The 20,486-nt window shown below is 44.0% G+C and overlaps 1 protein-coding gene across 3 annotated transcripts in view; it reads right to left on the bottom strand.

Moving 5' to 3' along the window:
- Positions 1-20,486, bottom strand: part of LOC121442107 (carboxyl-terminal PDZ ligand of neuronal nitric oxide synthase protein-like) — a 289,142-nt gene that overhangs the window by 34,403 nt on the left and 234,253 nt on the right. For all 3 annotated transcript variants that reach the window (XM_041643580.1, XM_041643581.1, XM_041643582.1), the window contains exons 5-6: positions 14,080-14,188; positions 2,157-2,298 (exon numbers count right to left, since the gene is read on the bottom strand). In XM_041643580.1, the coding sequence (XP_041499514.1) occupies positions 2,157-2,298; positions 14,080-14,188 (251 nt within the window). The remainder of the gene's footprint in view (positions 1-2,156; positions 2,299-14,079; positions 14,189-20,486) is intronic.

Below are 20,486 nucleotides of genomic sequence, written 5' to 3'. Positions count from 1 at the left end.
GATGATATGTCATGTTTTCCTAATTTATGACTAACATGTGTCCAGGGTAGAAAAGTTATCAGTACAGTGGGGGTAAATCTTCTTGCCACCTCAGCCACCTAGCTCCTTTTCACAGAATGATCTATGTTGCCACTTTCTGGTGAATCAAGCTGTGAAGATTCTATGCATGGTAAACTTGCAAGTGCACACACATGTACATACATGTATACCACATGTGTATGCATGAGTATTCCTACGTACTTACAATAAAATGTGATCTCTAGGAAGCATAACCACAGTTCTAGAACTTGATTTTTACAAAATGGACAAAATGTCTTAAGATGGAGTTATATCAGTTCACAGATAACTGAGGATTCTTCTTAATCATTGAGCAATAGTCTACTATTTATATTTAAAAGTGACTTCATAGCTAGGCACGATGGTGCGCACCTTTAATCAAGAAGCAGAGGCAGCGGCAGAGGCAGGCTGATCTCTCTAAGTTTAAGGCCAGCTTGGTCTATGGAGTGAGACCAGCACAGTCATGGCTACAGAGCGAGACTCTGCCTCAGAAAGAGAAAAGAAACGAAACTGTCTTTTATAATCCTTTGGCTTTATAACTGATTCCTCACTTATGTAACCATGCAGAAGGTTAACTGTTTCACATGTATGCTCTATCTTTAGAATGCAGTCCTAGAGATACTACGAGCATGATTTAGGAGTCAACTGACATGTAGAATTTTGAGTTCTGCGGGTATTTTCACGTTATTCTCCCCAGGGATCTGCAACATATTAGTGCATGTGCCTGACTCGGGCTCTGGCCTCCTGCTTTGAGCGGTTCAGTTGCTTCACAACAGCACAGCTCTCCCTGGTCGCATCTATGTGGATATTTATTTAAATACAGAGTGTGAATGCTTTGTTACTCACTTTTCCTAGAAACTTTCTGCCCTTATTTAAAAAATTGTCACACATCTGTGCTCAAGTAACAGTAGCTAACATGTATGTATATATAGCTAACATGTATGCATCTATAGCTAACATGTATGTATCTAGGGCTTTCTGTGTGCCAAGCATCAGACTTGGCCTTTTAAAATCTATTAGCTCACTGAATTATGTCATGACCCTGAGGCACACACTCTGAGCTATTCTCCAGAAGTAGATACTTAGGCTCAAGTCCAAGTGGAACTAACTTTTGCATGCCTAGAGACCGAGACTGTGCTGTTCCAATGCAAACCAGGAGCCTCTCTGTCCAGCCACGCGACAATACTGCTGTTTAAGCATAATACCTATTTTTGTGATTTTTAAAAAGATTTAATTATTTATTATGTATGGAGTGTTCTGCCTGCATGCCAGAAGAGGGCACCAAATCTCATTATAGATGTTTGTGAGCCACGGTGTGGTTTCTGGGAATTGAACTCAGGACCTCTGGAAGAGCAGTTTTCTTAACCTCTGAGCCATCTCTCCACCCCTATTTTGGGGATTTTTTTTAACTTTTTTCATTTGTTTTTGAGACAAGCTATATGTAGAATGGGTTGGCCTTGAATTCTTCATGATTCTCCTGCCTCTGCCTCCTCTGTTTTCTAACTCTGATGTGAATAATTAGTTCATATGACTTTTAGGATGTTTCATTTGCTAATGGAAATAATTGAATTTTTGCATTTTTCTTTGATTACCATTTTAACTCTTCCACATGAGCTTTTTGGATGTGAGTACCACAGGTTACCAAGATGTCCCCTTTGCTGATAGAAATTTGTGCCATGTCAGACACAGTATTCATGCTTATGACATTTAGGTTTTCCATTCAATACTATGGCATGTTCTTCCATTTCTTAAACTAAATATGTATATCTATCTAATCTTAAATACTTTATCTTGGTTAAACTGTCATATTAATGAACTTCTTTTTCTGCAGAAGAAATCATGTAGATATGGTTTCTGACTAGTTGTTATTGGGACATATTAACACCATCCCTCACTCGGGAAGCTAAGGTAGGAGAAGTCCAAGTTCAAGGTCAGTCTGGGCTACAAAGCAAAAACTTATCTCAAAGCTAAAACAGACAAAAAGAGAACAAAAGGAAAAATGTAATCAAAGTAAGTGTAAAATTATTAGAATTAGTTTTTAAGTCACTTAACAGCATGGCCCCCACTGTGTCCTCTCCCTCTGCAGCCACGGTGCCTACCTGGGTCTCCTGAGCCATCGCTGTTCCTCTCACTCTCCCCGTCTTCCTGGCCATCTGCATTCTGCTGGGTGTGCTGCAGGCTCAGCTTGTGGCAGACTTCAAAGGCCTGACCCACCGTCCGCACAATTCTCATAGCTTGACTCTGGGAAGGAAGACGGAAAAGAAAGAGTGAAGGATGCAGAGACTCCACACGGGCACAGCAAGGGGCAGTGTGGCTGAGGATGTGCACGGTGGTCAGCAGCCTACGCAGCCAGAGAAGGAAAGGGAAAAATTCAGGATTTCTCAGATACAGACATACTCTAGAAATAGCACCTGTGTTACCATGTCTCTGAAGCAATCGTCAGCTGAAGACAGGCGCCAGAGGCAAGTGTTCCATTTCTGCACTTAGAATTGGACTTGGCCTCATTTGTTCCTTCCAGTATGAAAGTTGTTCTGATCCTTCAGAATCTGTCACCAGCCACTACCAAATGTCCAATGAGCCCATCAAACTAGGAGGGACTGGGCCATCCTTTGACTTCTAATGGCCAAGTTCCCAGGAGCTCCTACAGATGGGTCTCTATGGGGCTGAGAAGACAATGGTTAACTGCAGAACCAGCTGAAGACTGGCAATCTCCCAGACCCACAGAGACCAGCAGAAAGGAGAGGCAACTCTTTACCAGTGCTTCTCTAAGACATTGGATACCCAGACCTGTACACACAGTGGGGAGAGTCTCTTCCATCAATGGCATTAGGAAAATGAAATATTTACATGCAGAAGAGTGAAATTAGACTCCCGACTTATACCACATATAGAAATTAACTCAGATCAGAGTCAAAACTGTAAAACTACTAGAAGAAAACAGGGATGAAGCTCCACGGCACTGGTTCTGGGACATGGTGCAGCTCTTTCCTTGCTTTTATTCTGCTATGTAACTTCTTCCTTTAGGAGCCCAGTGGGTAAGCTCATAGGCTTCCAGGATTCCACCACTTAATAAGGAGAGATAGGGAAGGCAGAGAAGCGATTCCCAGATTGTCTGCAGCAACCCAGCACAGCTGGGCTCCCTAGGTATGGTCTCAAAGGTGTCCCGCCGGTTAGATAACATGATGATTACTTACCTCTCACCCACTTTCAAGTATTGAAAATGAAAGATATGTAAATATACAGTCTCAGAGCCCACAGTGAGGAAAACCAAACATTGCTCCATCGTCAACTCTGGGTTATTTCACTAGACTTTACGTTATGCCCAAGACGAGCACTAGCCATGTTTTCACGATCTGAGTTTGGGAGCGACTGCTACCTAGTGAGACCATATAGTCCATTGAGAGTATTCAAGACCCCCAGGGGACATCAGCATGAGGTGGATGACACTGTATTACTACTCTAATATCTAGGGCTCTGACAGACCAAGGGGGTCCTGCTGAGATTACAGTGCGACTCATTTGTACTTCTCATGATGTTGAGATTTGTCTGTATCTCCCATACTACATCCGTGAACTCCTTCCCATTCCTAAAGCATGAGAATCTGCACTTCAGAAGGTATGGAGCCTAAAAAAAACCAATGATGAACATGCCCCAACTTTGTACATCTCTTTTCTATAATGATAATGATAAATCATTTGAGAATTTCATGAATCTCATACAATATATTTTAATCATATTCACCCACACTCCTCCCTTTAACTCTTCCCAGATCCACCTCCAACTGCTTACCCCTCCAAACTTCATGCCTACCTCCTCTTTTTTAATAACCCATAGGCTACAGTTTGTGCTGTTCAGATACTTCTGTGGGGCCATCAGTAGAGTGTGGACACCCTAGCTACTCAGAGATGGGCTCATAAACCACTCCCAACTCTAGAGTACCAACTGGACTGCCTTCTTCAGCAGGCAAATGCAGCTGCCAGGCTGTAAGGACATCCACATCACTTTTGATCATGAGGATGCTCCCTGGTCAGGGCTAGACCAGGAAGCTCCACCCTCAGATAAAAAGACCACTTGCTGTGGCCTCAGTGATGTTCATCTTCTAGTTCCCTCCCCGCTCCTTTCTGAAAAGAGGAGTAGGCTGCCTATGGCTTCTGCATCTTTCGCATCACAGCAAAGCTCATTCCCCAGTCACTGCGTGTGTTACTTTCTTCTGCCTGCCACTGTCCCTTAATGGAAGATTTCACTTCCCCTCCCTCACTAACTTTCACAGATTTTTCTCTCCTAAACATCTTTACATGATGCAGAAAAGCTAAATACTTTAGGTTCGCAAAACCAACAATTGGTAAGACTAAGCTTTTGGGCTTTTGTTTTTTTTTTTTTTTTTTTTTTGGGTTTTTTGAGACAGGGTTTCTCTGTGGCTTTGGAACCTGTCCTGGAACTAGCTCTGTAGACCAGGCTGGTCTCGAACTCACAGAGATCCGCCTGCCTCTGCCTCCGAGTGCTGGGATTAAAGGCGTGCGCCACCACCGCCCGGCTTTTGTTTTTTTTGTCTGTTTACTTTTGCTTTTGTTTTGTTTCAAGACAGGTTTTCTCGGTGTGGCCTCGCTGTCCTGGAACGCACGCTGTGGGCTAGACCGGCCTCCAGTTCACAGAGATCCACCGCCTTTGCCACTTGAGTGCTGGGATTAAAGGTGTACACCACTACCACCTAGCTGAGCAATATTTAAATAGCAAAAGTTTAATTCTGTGACTTTCTTATATATAAATTAACCCAGAAATCTCATTCTGAGTAAATATTTTTAAGGAATGGGGGTCAGTTTTCCCCATCACTCCCAGAATAAAGACCCAGTTTCCCCCTTTAAAATGTAGTCAGATAGGAAACAAAACTCATTCCTGAGTGTGTTGCTGTAAAATCTCAACTTTTCCTAAGAAAGACATGGTATAACTTCCATCACCTCTGTAAGTCACAGGTATGTCCTCAGATTACAGGATTGGGCAGGGGCAGAGGAGGATTTATAGGCTTAGTTTTGGATTTATATAAGAGGCTGGGGTGGGAGGGAAAGGCCTTCATAGAAGACTTTCATCTCTCATGTATCCGCAGCTGATAATGGATGCTGGGGGATACTCTCAGAACTGAGTATTTAAAGCCTCTAAATTCTGCCTCAGTCTCTAGTCTTCCACCTTCAACAGGAGCAAAGATGCGGGCGGGCACATCTAAAGGTTCAGCTGTTTAGAAGCCCGCAGTGCTGTATGGAAGTGGACTGGCTTTAATGCTTGGTGCAAGCAGCATTTTTACACTTCAGTGCATCTTCTAGACTCAACAACCGACTCTGAGCTCTATCTGATTCCCCTGAAAATGCAGAAAGGGCTGCTTTCAGTTACTGGTTATGCCTTCCCCCATGTTGGAAGGGGCAAGTCGTCCCCTCAGCCCCTGATGTCCTTCTATCTTCCCTTGGTCACAGTTTCTCTGTTTAAGTTTCTCTAGCTCGCTATGGATGTGAACCAGTAGTGTGTGTCTCTCGCTGCATCTCGTCCACGGCACGGAGGACTGAGGTGTGGGGAACATACACGCTAGCTCCTCCCACAGGGCTCTCATGCAGCAGTGCCCAAGAAATGCTTTACTTTGACAAGTGTGGTATCAGATTTCTGTAATCCTAGTTCTTGGAGGGCAGAGGCAGGAGGATTGGAGTTCAAAGTCAGTCTGGGCTACATATCGAGGCCTTGTCTCAGCTCAGGGGGATGACCTGAGTTTGGTCCCAAAACCCAAATTGTGAAAGGAGAGAACCAACTCTCCCAAGCTGTTTGCTGGCCTCCACATGAATATCATGGCACACACACAAACATGCATACAAGCACACACAAATTAAATAAATAATGCAATAAAAATAAAAACCTCTATTCTGATTAAAAATTTATTGCATCAAAAGGTAATTAAGAAAAATGTAGATCAATTATTTAATTATATTCCTCATACAGTGTCCTACCTGCATCAATACCTGCACACCAGAAGAGGGCACCAGACCTCATTATAGATGGCTGTGGGCCACTATGTGGATACTGGGACTTGAACTCAGGATCTCTGGAAGATCAGCCAGTGCTTTTAACCTTTGAACCATCTTTCCAGCTCCCAAAAAGATAGATCTTGATAGGCTATTTGTGTTTTCTTTATTCAACAGCATGGAACATGAAAAATTTAAGAGAATCTCTTTTTCTTTATATATCCTAAGATCAAAAGGATGATAGCCATTGCCTCCTTCCTATAGCATAAGAGGAAAACCCTTGGGCAAAGGCATCTCAGCTCTGAGCTAGCCCAGCAGCTTCTGTGTGGGAAGACACTGGTGAACTTCTACATTTGCACAGTTGGTGTAAAATGATTTCATTTCAGTTTCTCTTACTCTTTTTAAAATAAAGGCTATGTCTCCATTCACAATAAAGGGGCATAGCGGCATGTTTGATGGACAGCTCTGTGTTCTTGAGGAGGTGACTTGCTACACATCAAACTAGCCTGTCTGTTCTGCAGAATGACTGCATACCCATAAAAGCCTGTCCCTCGCATTCACCACTCTGGGGGTCAAAACCAGCGAGCTAGCTCCTAACACTACTTGCCGACAGCTATATTGCGTCCAGATGCCTTTGACCTTTAAGACTTTCCTTTCATCACCACTGAACATCTTTTTAGAGGACTTTCTAAGAGGACCTTGGGAGGCAACAATTACTGGAAGGCAGGAGCTCATTGTCGCACAGCTGCTCTCTGCACAGCCCAATGGGCTCCTTTCTACAGGTTAACCACACTTGGTGATCCTAGGCAAGAAAACTGGTTCTGCTTGCTGCCTTGAAATGCAGGAGTCATGCAAGCTGGGACCTCCTAGAAGGCCAAGTCTGAACCTAAGAGGGAGAACTCCATTAAAGAGGAGCTCCAAAACGAGCTCTTTCAGAGGTTTCCACGAAGACAGGGTCTCCAGGATCACGTGGAAGCAGCTGCCCGGATCTCATGACACTGGGAAATGAAAGTGGAGGTCTGGAGATTACAGGCATTCACGCACACCGCGGAGCCAGCAAGTGGACTATTAGGAAGACAGCCTTTTCCAGCTTTCAGAGATCTGGCCACTCTCTGGGATTTACTAGGTTGGGAACATCATTATGCCGCATGATTTTTGTACAAATCCAGCTTAGTTTTCCATAATCCTCTGGAAGTGCTGGGTGGCGCATGGACCAAATCTTTCTGTCCAGGAGCCAATTTCTCTTAGCAGCTCGGAGCATGTGTGGCCTCGTGGTTATCAAGATTAGCTTGGATATGGCTGCTTTGATGTTTTCAGAGCTGGAAAGGAATACCTAACCTCAGAGTGGCTCTCAGCTGCAGACGGAGAGCACTGACACTCACTGGAAGTGCCAATTACAGGCAATTTTGTGAAATCATGCCTGGAAGGAAGCTACCCCAGTACCGTATGCCTCTGATCCCACCACAAACAGTGTTGCTTTAAACCATCTCCCTAGCCTCTTGATAGAAGCCCTCTCCCAGCCTACAATCCTTCTCACCTGGTACAGAAAGCAAGACAAGATGGATGAATTAGCTATTCTCCTCATTATGCCTAATGTGGGCTTCAACATAGCAGGTGTCAATAGTTGAAACACTGGTGCAATGAAAATTGCAGGATTCTCTGTGAACATGAGCTGTCTGCTCAAAAGGAGACAAAGGCTGGTGTCTTCGCCCCAGAAGGCAGAAATCAAATGTTGATTCTTGTACTTGATCCGTCCACAGGAAAACCATTTATGACACCATTTCACCTTCTCCATCTGATGAGCCCGTTGCTGGTTGGCTATCTATACTTGGGAATCTTTTCAGGATTGATGATTGCTGGCACTCTTCTGAATCTCACCGCTCTGGACAAAGCTCCTCTCTCCTTTACATCTTGTGGAGATGATTTTAAAACCCTCAGATGAGCAAGGAAAGCAGAGCCCAAAAGCACAACGTGCAAGGCACACAAGAGATGGTGAGAAGATGAAGCTGCCAGTGATGAGAAAAAGGAAGAAGCATGAGGCCTCTCCTGTCAAGAAGTCTTGCTATTGGCCCACCATCCCTTTGCTCTGTGGCTATCCCTCTCCATCTTCTGGGATTTATCTCCCAAGTACTTCAGAGCTCTAGGGAGTTGGCTTCCACCAAGTCAGGTGCGCAAGGACTTTTGTAATTCTCCCCTGCCCACAGCAATAAAGTACAGTGCCTTTATGTTGAGCTCAACTACTGCAGAATCTCACCAAGAATAGAACTGAATGTCATGTTTCTTTAATGTGTCACTTAAAGGCATTTCAGAAAGGAGCCAGGGAGATAGTTCAGCTGGGAGAGTGTTTGCCACACAAGCACAAGGGCCTGAGTTTGATTTTCAGAATATGCAAATACACACACACACACACACACACACGGGGCAGGAGAGGTGGGGGAGACAGAGTGTGAGCATGAGGCCTGGTGGCTCAAGTTTATAATTAATCCCAGCATTAGGGAGATAGATACAGGTGTACTTCTGAGGCTTGCTGGCCAGCTAACCTAGCCTAACGAACAATTTCCAGGCCAATGAAGAGATTTTGTTTCAGAAAGCAAGTTGGATGGCACCTGAGGAATGACATCAAGGTTGACCTCTGGCCTCTGCTTGAACACAAACACCCACAATTCATGCAAAATAAATTAAGGGTACCTTCAGTTTGGCGTTGTCAGGGACTACGAGCTGAAGCATGGATATATTTCTATGTGGGCGTAAATATGTGAGGTACTAAAGGCTTGAAATAAATGATAGGTGGGTCAGGATTTTGTCCACTGTGTTGTTGATGGCTTTATTACACAGTTTGGTAGAGGGACCTCCTTGGACAATGAATCATTTGCCCGGTATGGAAAATTTACTTTCAAAGTGGGTCTGACTTGCAACATTGAGGGGAAATAATGGTCATAATCTCAGTGCTGTCAGTATCTAGATAGAGGACAAGGGATGGGTTAACTCACCTTTCCAAGTGTTACTAGACACGTCACTTTTTCAATATTTTTATATCATGTGCACTGGTATTTTGCCTGTGTGTACATCTGTGTGAGGGGTCAGATACCTCTGAAACTAGAGCTGTAGACAATTGCGAGCTACCATGTGGGTGTTGGCAGTCAAACCCGGGTCCTCTATGTGGGTGCTGGCAGTCAAACCCGGGTCCTCTATGTGGGTGCTGGCAGTCAAACCCGGGTCCTCTATGTGGGTGCTGGCAGTCAAACCCGGGTCCTCTGGAAGGGCAGACCGTGCTCTTAGTCTCTGAGTCATCTCTTCAACCTGACACTTGTCATTCTTTAGCACATGATTGTCACCGCCCTTCGAAACCTCCTGTAAACTCTAAAGGACAGCTCGGCTTTGCATCTATGGACCCCAGTTTGCTAGCGTGACAAAAGGAAGCAACTTCTCCTCACCCAACCCAATTGAACTGTGATTGCAGGAAAAAAAGGATGTCGAGGAGTTGACTTTGCGGCTGGTAGAACTCCCTGCCGCTCCCGCTAACCACTAACAACGCCTAGGGAAATGTGCTAATAAGCACAGCTATGTGCATCAGGCATGAGTGCATCCTCCGGGGGATGTGAAAAAAAATGCTAAGAGGGTGACATCCATACCACAGGACAGGTGGAGAGGCCAGGCAAGGGGCTTCCCAAGAGGGGAACAGTCTTGAAATGATACTATCACTATATCCCAGAAGGCGGGAAGCACAGGAGATACCAAGTTGCCAGGAAGTCATCATCAAGAGCTTCCACTGTTTCCTAGCACCAATGGGAAAGGTGCTGGGACCTCTTCATCCCAACCCTGACACGCAGAACTCGATCCTTCAGATCAGAAACACCAGTCCACAGCACACACAGCTAGCATTCCTAACATGCCTCTCGCCTTCTTGGATGACTGGAAGACTCAAGCCCTGAGAGGTTCCTGGGTTTCTCTTCATGCCACAGGGTTAGTGGTAACAGCTCTGGACTGTCAAGGAGGAAGCCTACCTAGTTCTAATTTCAGTGACTTTATCCATTCACTGTGTGACCAGGGGTAATTAACTATCCTGGGCCATTTCTTTTGCTAATTATAAAGTGGGGGCCAAGCACTGTTAACCATATAAGGACACTATGGGACGAATAACTACGTCACAGTGTTGGGGCACTCAGAGTTAAGGAGTTCTTTATAAGCAAGTAGTGATTACAGCAAAAGCCACTACAAATTGGCCTTGGGGACCAAGGCTACACCTTAGGTATATGATTTTCTTTTTCCTTATTTTCTTTTTCTTTCCTTTCTTCTTTCTTTCTTTCTTTCTTTCTCTCTCTTTCTTTCTTTCTTTCTTTCTCCTTCCTTCCTTTTCTTTTCTTTCTTTCTTCTTTCTTTCTCTCTCTCTTTTCTCTTTCTTTCTTTCCCTCCCTCCCTCCCTCCCTCCCTCCCTTCCTTCCTTTTTTTCTTTCTTTTGACAGGGTTTGCCCTGTCTGTCCCGGAACTAGACCAGACTGGCCTCAAACTCAGAGATCAACCCGCTTCTGCCTCTGCCTCCTGAGTGCTGGGATTAAAGGCGTGTGCAGCAATCTGCTGTCTAGCTTCCAGTGAGAACCCAACAGCTGCAAACAAACAGCTGCAAGTTAAACCTCAAGATGAGAAGCACATGGGTCATTCATGTGAATTACTAGAGAAAGATCCAGAGGTACAGAATAATCGTATTGGAAGCTAGGGGTAGGATTCCTTAAAGAGGAAGACCGAGATGTCTGGCCAGTATTCTCCATCAGCAGCAGAGACAACCCATTTTCTATAGCAAGGATGACACTGCATTAGAGGCCCATTATGAGAATTTGTCACCAGCACACAGAGAGACACGGTGTGGAACAGTGGTAACTAAATCTTAGGCACAGCAAGCAAGACACTTACTCAAGACTTTTCTATGCTGTGATCAATCCGAGAACTCGGGAGAGCATTGGGTCTCCTGACTTCCCACCAATGTGTCTCTTAATGGTCCACAACCATCCTTGCAAGATACATTTCCTTAGAGTCTACAGTTCTTTCTCTTAAATATGCCTATGATTTGCCCATTAAAACTCCTTCCCAAGCTGTTATCTCCAGAAACCAGAAGGGCTTTGTAATAAAGTTAAACACTTATTTGGAGGCCAACCAGGATGGCGCGCAAAACCTCCCAGACACATTCTCCACCCCTCCCAAACTGGGTTTCCTTTGCTGAACAACTCCTTGCTCTTTCCTGGCTTGGAAACGGGTCCTCCTGTCTAGAGTTTAACAGCAACAGCGCTCATAGTCCAGGCGGTCTGGAAATAATTCTCCTAGTTGCATGGCTGCAGGCCAGCACAGGGCCTGAGAACCAACCCCACGAAGAGCTACAGACTCAGTAGATAAGGGCAAAAGGGACACAGAAAGCAGGAGAATGAGAAGTAGCTCTGAGAGCTAGGAGGTGTGAAAGAAACCGGGGTGACCCGAAGCAGAGAATGTGTCCTTGGTCAATAGGAACTCGATTCGGTACCTAATTCTAAGACCCAGGTTCTAGGTGGAGGCCATTCTCACACACTGGTTTGGTAGCAGGACACCCCAACCTGCTGTGCCACCAGACTAGATCCCCCAAAAGGATCCAGGATCTCCTTCACCTATGCTTTTTTGCTCAAAATTCTTTTGTTCTGTGTGTCTTCTTGGTTCTAGCCACTGTCCTTCTAGGAGAACCTGGCAAATCACTCAGACTGAGTTTCCACTTACTAATCTAAGAAAATGAGAATAAAAAGCATTTATTTTACCTTCCTCAATACGCATTATAAAGATAAAATGAGATAAACAATGTAAGCAGTCGGTAAATGACTACGTTATCTATAACTCAAATCTCTAAGTTGTACACAGTCTATGTACAAGATTGCAATCACTGCATAGGTAAGAACTCAGCAGAAGGAAGGGCGGTTCACTCTTGGGTGGCACACGAGAGAACACTGCAGACAGTCCAGTAGCTATCCATCACTGAGTCTCTCACTCTCCTGGTCCCTAAACCTGTCCATCCCCAGTGACTAGGGCTTATTCTCTCTCCTTCTTCCTACTCAAGTTCCCTTAAGTTCTAACACACTGCCTAACATGGCCTTACTCACATCTCCTGCCCTTTCAACTGTCATATAGATGGTAAGCCTGGCAATTCATCCACCTTCTCATCTCAGTAAGAAGTTACTGCTCCTTTCCTACCGCTACATGCCTTTCTGGTTCTAGAACTTTCTGGTCCATTCTATGACATATTTCAAAAGGGCCTGAGAGCTGAAGATGGAGCTCAATGAAAGAACAGTTGGGAAAGATCCTAAACTTCATCCGCAGTATAGCTGATCAATCAACCAATCAAACAAACAAACAATACACAAAAGGCCTAAAAATAGTGTGTCTAAGGGCACAGATCTTAGAGGGCATGGTAAGTTAGCAGTGTGTTCCTCCTTCATAGGAAACAAGACATCTATCTGATATGAGTTATGATGATTTGATTTGGCAACTTTTTGACTATTTGATGGCGTAAAAGCTACATATACATATGGATGGATGGATGTATAGTAGAAATTATACTTCAAAATTTGAGTTTTTCCCCCTAGACTAACGGTGTTCAGTAGGAAATACTTGTGGCACTGGACAGTGGCAGCCAGCCACAGCTTCCAGAAATGGCCAGTCCACAGATACTGCACTGTTGAGCAATAATGGATGCTACATTGGATATATTAAATACATTTTCAGTTTATAATATTTTCAACTTAAGATGGACTAATCATGACATAACCTCCCTCATGTCAAGAAACACATGTATTAGTGAATTTTGACCTTGTCAGGTTTTACTTGTAGTGTCCATTTGATCATGATAAAGGATCCACGAGTCTATGAGTGACATTTTAAGGCACAGGAGGAAATGTGCAGGCAGTGAACTGGAGTCTTATGAGAAGCCAGACTTGATGGTTTCTCTCTGAGAATAGAACTGTAAGGCCTTAGAAACTGCTGGGGTGCTTTCTAAAAACACACACTGCATGGAAAAATCATGGCTATGTAGCAAAATGAGTTTTTGAAATGCTAAACTAAATAAGTTAAGGGGCTTCCTTAACATCAGGGTCTCTCAGAAAATTAAATACAGTAGTTATAACATAGAACACTTTGGGTGATAAATGTTAAAAAATACATTTATTTTTGGAAAATGCTGGTTTTAAGGCATCAGAGAAAGTGGGAAGGGAACAAGGTGGGGTAACTGGAATGAATGTAATTGAAACACAGTATGCACATGTATGAAAATGTCATAAATCTCATTATTATGTATAATTGTATAATTACGATGTGCTAATAAAACATTTTTTTAGAAGAAAATGCTAATTTTGTCTATCCTCAATGTATCTTTAAAGAAGCTGAGACTCAGTGGGGTGGCAATTGACTTAAATCATTATGGACTACAGTAGGAGGGTGAAGTTAATTCTAGGTTTTCTACTCCCCAGGCAGGCATTCCAAATCCTAGTTTTGTATGTCAGGCCCTAGAGGAATGACAGAGAGAAAGGGCACCTCTATGGAAGTGTAAAATTTACATTTACCCAGTGTCAAGGTTGTCATATTAAAATAATTTCCCATGACAACCGATATCATAACCTAAGCTAAATTAGATTCCCCATGTCATGATTTACTAATACAGCTGGACTACTGAGTTACACGCAAGACTGGGGTTTAGGGTCACCTTAGTTAATGCTTCTTTCCTGCAAGCTAAGGTCAGTATCTCTGCTGGTTCTGCCTATCTAGTCCTCTCTCAAAAAATGTATCAAACAGTGGACCCCTCTCTATTGCTATATGTAACTAAGTACAAAGTTCAGATGATGCTACAATCAAAGAGGGTTTCATCGTATTGGAGCAATGACAGGTGACTAACGTGGTATTACCAGTTCTGATATTAAAACATCCACCTTCAAATCTCAATCAGGGAGACAAATTGATGACAGAGACAAGCTGGGCCCATCAGACAAAACTAGCAGACCACTCATGACAGCCCCCTTACCTTCTTTTTGGACTTAAAGACATTACACCTGAAGATATTGCTGGCCCCATCTCGTGCGATATAGCTGAAGATTTTCAAGTCTTGGGAATCATGGGAGACATAGAAGATCCTATGGAAAGAACAACAGGAAAACACACTGAATGTGGCATTCAGTCCAGGGTGTCCACAGGAAGCCTCTGATCACGAAGAGGCGGAAGGCGGAACTCACTGATGCCAAGTCATCAAAGAAAACCCTTTTCCTGTGGGATCCAAAAGCTGCTACGCAGGAGGCTCTACAAACATGGCTGCTCCTGTAAGGGACTTCCAGATTTGGAAGAGCAGGCATGGTAGGGTGTGGAAACCACATTCATATTGATTACATCCCGAGATGGCCAACCTCTGTTGGAAGGGGGAAAAATAGTTCCCATCTTTGCCTGAGCAATAAATCTATATTAAACCCAGGGAAACGTACACAAGTTTTCTGAGACCTGCTCACCTTTATCCCCCAAAAAAGAAGCCATGTTGAGAAATCTAAGACATTTGCATTATTACAGGTCTCCTGGTGACAGGGACTTCATTTCCCACCCCACTCTACACGGGCCAGGTTTCTAACTATTCCTCACGGGTCTTGGAAAGCATGGGCAGCCAGGTGCCATGGCGGCAGCAGGGCGCTGAGTGCTCCTGAGCTCACAAGACTTCTGTGCAGATATCAATACACAAGTAAGATGTGCTACGGTGAAAAATCCGGCAGTGGAAGCGGCAGAGTACGACGGAGGCCGCTGTTTTAGAAAAGATGGCCAAACAACGCACATGGATTCAGAGACCTAGACAACACATGCAAGGCAATCGCGGAGACTGCCAGGAAAAGGCACTTCAGGAAGAGGGAACAGAGGTTACAAGCCAGCCCTACACAGCGCAGAAGGTGCTAGAGGGATATGAAAAACGACCAGTGTGATTCAAGCAAGATCACAGAACTCAAGGTCAGAACACAGAGGAAGTTCAGAGCGTGTATTCTAAGTTGAAGATGAGAGACCACTGGGGGCTCTTGAGCTGACGACTAACTTTTTCATGCTTACACCCAAAAGTTCCCTCTGGCTGCTGGCTTGGGGCTTCAGGAAGGTAGGGACAAAAGTGGAGGCAGAAGTAAAAGGAGGGAAGATTATAAACGACGTCCTGGAGGCTGCGTAACACGGGCTGGTCCAGGGTTCCATCGGAGCATAAGGTGGAACAGTGGAGGCCAGTGGGTCAGCTCTGGGTGGCTGGGGTACAGCTCTTAATGAAGTCCACTGGGGCCTCAAGTTCTTCACAAATCTTTTTTTCCTTTCTCAATAATAACATTGACAACATTGGTAACATTGATAGGTAAGTTTCTTCCTTTCTATGTATCTATCTATGTATCTATCATCTATCTATCTACTATCTATCTATACTTATATCTATCTTTTCCCCCCTTTTTTCGAGACAGGGCTTCTCTGTAGCTTTGGAGCCTGTTCTGGAACTAGCTCTTGTAGACCAGGCTGGCCTTGAACTCACAGAGATCCAACTGCTTCTGCCTCCCAAGTTCTGGGATTAAAGGTGTGTGTTACCACCGCTGGGCGATCTCTATCTATCTTGAGTCAGGGTCTTGTTATGTAGCCCTAAAACTCCTATATAGCCTAGACTGGTCTCAACTCAAGGCTATATCTTCCTGCCTTCGCCTCCTGGGTGCCAGAATTAAAGGTGTATATAGATGGATGCTGCCACTCCTGACAAAAGGCCCATTTAAAAAAAAATAGTGTTAAGGATATGGGCGAAAGGATGGAACTTAGTGTCTATAACTTTATAAGTTTGTTATTTACTGAGCTAGAAGTAATGGAACCATTTAGAAGCTGAAATGTGTTGTCTACAAAGTAGGGCTGATCATAGAAATACCTTGTGTGGTTATCAAGAAGATGAATGTTTAATAACATACCATTTCACTTCTCTTTACCAATTTTGCTGCTAAGTAGTTTAGAAACTGGGACTACTCTTAGAAACTGGTAAACACTAAAAAGAAAAGTGGCCTGAGACTAAGAACACTGCAAAGGACCCTGGGAAGAGAACCACATCTCTTCTGCTAAATTCTTTTTGAGGTATTTTGGTGTGTCTCATCTTCAAATAGACACCATGGCTTCCTAGAGAACTAATCTGAGTTTGCAGGGTGCACAGGATCCCCCTCAGCCTTCTAAATATGTCAAATTATTAATATATTAATAGATATTAATAGCAGAGAAGCAATCAAGCCAACAGTTGGGTCACCGTTTCTACTAACTGAGCTCTAGGTTCATGAAGCAATCCCCTAGACATCCTCCCTCCTGGAGACTCAAGTTTCTCAGCCTTACCTGTCTTCAACCTACAGTCACCATTAGCCCCTCCCTGCCCTTCTCTTCTGCATGGCCTCAATGAGCACAATATCCACTCAAGACCGAAATATAGGGACCGGCCTTGAGTCCTTCCCTCTTCTGTTGCCAGTACCCGTTCCCCATGATCAGGTTCTCAGCACTTCTTCCCAGAGTGTCCCTCATTTGGTTTTCTCATCTCCACAGTCTGCTTTTGTTCGGTTGCAATGCATTCCCCAGGATGCGTCTCTCTGTTTCCTACCTCACTGCCAACTCATTCTTTACAGCGCTAGCACTGATATTTTAAAAAACAGGCTACACTCCACTATTTTTATCCTAAAACCATCTAAAGGCTTCCTACTGTCTGCAGGATAAAGCCCAGCCCCTCTACCTTAGAGTATCTGCCCTGTTTCCATCTCATTCCAGAGCCCTGACCTACCCTGGTCTGCAGAGCCAGCTACACACATCCTCTTGAGTTTGCAATCCCTGGGGACACCCTGCAGATCCTTTAAGACTTGGATCAGAGAAACCTTCTTTCTCCCTCAGCAGTCTGAGCTGCTTAACCCCCTGGGGCTCACTTGTGTCACAGCGTGCATCACACTATGACATTTGCACGGGAGCTCTTTGAAGAAACGAGGACTCCTCTTGGCATTCTCAGGGCCAGTACAGTGACTGGCATGTGGGAGACAGGCATTGCTGCCGTATTAAAGGAGAATCTTTAATGTAATCCGCCCAGCTACTCATTTTCCCCACAGGAAGTCAGGACCAGTTAGTTCAGACGCATCACACATAAAATTCCTTTGATCAAGTTTTTAATTTATTATGTAATGCCCTTAAGGACTGAGAGTTGGATTTAAAACTGACAGAGCAGAGATGAATGCAAAGTATCAAGCCAACAAGACACAGAGATACGGAAAGTATGCAGGGGCAGCGGCGGGCTAAGGTTAATGTAACCTTAATAGACAAAAGCTCCTTTTCAGACCATCTGGTTAACACCTCTGCATGGAAGCTGTCACTCTTTCTGGACTGTAGCTCTCTGGAGACCACTCTGCTTGCTGCATCTAAGTTCAGACATGCCAGGTGTTGTTATAAAAAGTAAGCAATCTCTATGCAGCCAAAAATAATTATTTGGTGAATAGAGACAACATTCTACCAGCAGGACCAAGAGTAGGACTCTTTCCCATGGGGCCTCATTCCTTAGCAAATGACTAAATCCAAAAATTAAAGGCTCAGCTCTAGACTTCTAGATACAGAAATACATACCGAGAACCTTCATTACTTGGTTTTCTGAAAAACTGTGGAAAGGGGGTGGGGTGGGTAGTCAAAACTGGGAGGGAGGAGGACCATATTTCAGGGATTTCCCTCCTCCCTCCTTCTCCCTCTTTCTTTGTCTTTATTCTTAAGATGAGGGTGGTTCTGAACCTGCTTCCAGAAGTGTCCTGGTCAGTCCTCTCACCCCTCACCATAATCATCAAGGGTATAGGGCACTAATGCAGATCAGTAAAGTAGTGATGGTCCTAAGGGTTTGAAAGGCTTTGCTTCCTCTTCAAGTTCAAAGATCTCTTGCTTTCATTTCATAATATGCACAGAATTATAATTTCCCCTTATTTAATAAAACATAACAATGAACCTGTACAGATTCTTACAGCCATATACTTTCCACAAAGAGTGAGAACTTCACAATCTCTTACATAAACTATACTTGGCACTTATCATTATGTTGGAGTTCAGGTGGATAAAGCCATAAAGATCCATAAGACTGTCCAGTAATACCTCTCCCCTGCTTCCTGGACTAGTAATTTACAGGTAAAATTGTGTTTCTGTTGAGGATGGTGGTCATAGAATAAAAATAGAATTTCAGATTAAAACACACACACAAACACACACACACACACACACACACACACACACACACACACCCAACAACCATGAAGACCTCAGGCTTGGAACCCAACATCTCAGTCAGTCAGGGTTTGTCAGTGATAGGCAATTTGTTTCCCGAGAGAGCATCCATTCCCTTTTGGGAAGGTTCTAATTACTTGGAAGCATTCCCTTATGTTGATTGGAAATCCACCCACGGGAATTCAGTGAAGGAAAATGGGTACGAGGACTGGCCTGAGGGTGGGACAGACCTGGATTTCAACAGAGGCTCTGCAGGGATGCTGGACTTAGCCACACCTCCTCCCTGCTCTGCTCCTTGTTCTCTAGTTGTACAAGGGGCGTGGTCATACTGCTGACCCTCATTTACAGGGCAGGGGGTTGACTTAGAGCGAGTGGTTGACAAATGGCAACTTTCCAGACTAGGTCCACCTTCTGTCTCTACTCTGACACCTTAAATAAACCTATTGACAATGATTCAATGTTTGTATCCAACTACTACGTTTGCATTTATTTTGTTAGTTCCCTCTTAGAGACAAATATTTTCTCTTCCTTCAGGAGTTTAATTAACCCATCTCCAGATCTCTTTTTGTTCCAGCAGATTGGCACAGTGGAAAGAATATGAGCTTTGGGATAAGAAAGAACCAGTTCAAGTCATAGGTTTGCTACGTCTTAGCTGTTCGGCTTAAGCAAGGCAGTTAAATGATGTGACCTTTTGTTCCTGCATCTAAAACAGCGCAGAAATGACTTCTATCTGATACCATCTTACACGTTAACATATGTACACAGCATTCAATCTGATGCCTAACACACAATGAGCTGCTTGCTGAGTAAACAGGAGTATCACTTCCCTTTTTAACCTTTTATAACCATGTAAAAACTTGCCATTGACTCCTTTGAAACAAATGCACTTCCACAAAGCAATCTGGAAAGACAGACAATACCTTTTGATGAATATTTTCTATGCCTGGGAGCTGAATTTTCATCAGAGATGTGTTTTCTTCTTTAGTTACAGTGTCTCACTGCTGGCTCGCATTGTGGTCAACTCACAGCTTCAAAGGCTGTTTGCACATTGGCTCTGAGGCAGATTTCCTGCACACACCTGGGTACCCAGCTTCTGGGACTGGCTTCTAATGGTCACTCTGTCCTTTTCCAAGCACTCACCGACCATCTGCTCAACTGTCCTCTAGATTCTGTCTATGGGTAATGATGAATCCACTCTTCTCCAGTTCCTGGACCTAGATGTCCCTTCTTTAAAAGGCTGGATGTCTCCTTATATTCTAATATACACACTTCACAATGTTACAAAGACAACCAAATGGTATTTTGGAATCACACGTTTGAGGATCCAAGGGACTGAGGAGGTCTGGGCACACTGAAAAGAGACACATTACTTTTTTGCTTTTATATTTTACATCTTCTGTTGTTCTACATCACATATGTTCTAGTATTTCTAACTTGAAGATCAGTTCTTTATGTGACAGTGGGGTGGGGGCAAAAAAGAGATGATTGGGAGGTGGGGAGACTTTCTGGTGTCTGGGCTTGGACTGAAACATCAGCTTTTGGGGCTGCAAACTCACCGGCTTTTGGAGTGAAAGTTATACTAGCGATTTTCCTGGTTCTCAGGCCTTCAGACTTGGTCTGGAACCAGACATCACCTTTCCCAGGTCTCCAGTTTCCCAAGTACAAATCTTGGAAATTCTCAAGTCTCCAGAATCACGGGTCAGTTCCTTATAATAAATCCATGTGTGTCTGTGTGTGTGCGCGTGCATGCATGCACATGTGTGAACATATACATCTGTATACATACATACTCATTCTGTTGGCTCTGTTTCCTATAGAACCTTGATTAATACAGCCATTGTCTTTGTTAGGGGTTCTATTGCTGTGAAGAGACACCATGACCATGGCAACTCTTATAAAGGAAAACATTTAATTGTGGTGGCTTGTTTAGAGTTCAGAGGTTCAGTTCATTATCATCATGACAGGAAGCACAGCAGCATGCAGGCAGACACGGTGTTGGAGCTGAGCGTCCTGCATCTTGCAAAAGCGAAAGGAAGTGATCTAAGATACTGGGTGATATCTTGAGCATATATGAGACCCAAAGCCCACCTTCACAGTGACATACTTCCTCCAATGATACCACACCTACTCCAACAAGGCCACACCTAATAGTGCTACTCCATTTGGGGG

Source organism: Microtus oregoni, unplaced genomic scaffold (assembly GCF_018167655.1).
Source record: "Microtus oregoni isolate MIOR12 unplaced genomic scaffold, Mior012 000086F_ref0000336, whole genome shotgun sequence".
Classification (NCBI taxonomy): Eukaryota; Metazoa; Chordata; class Mammalia; order Rodentia; family Cricetidae; genus Microtus; species Microtus oregoni.
This window is presented reverse-complemented; position numbering and strand designations above follow the sequence as displayed.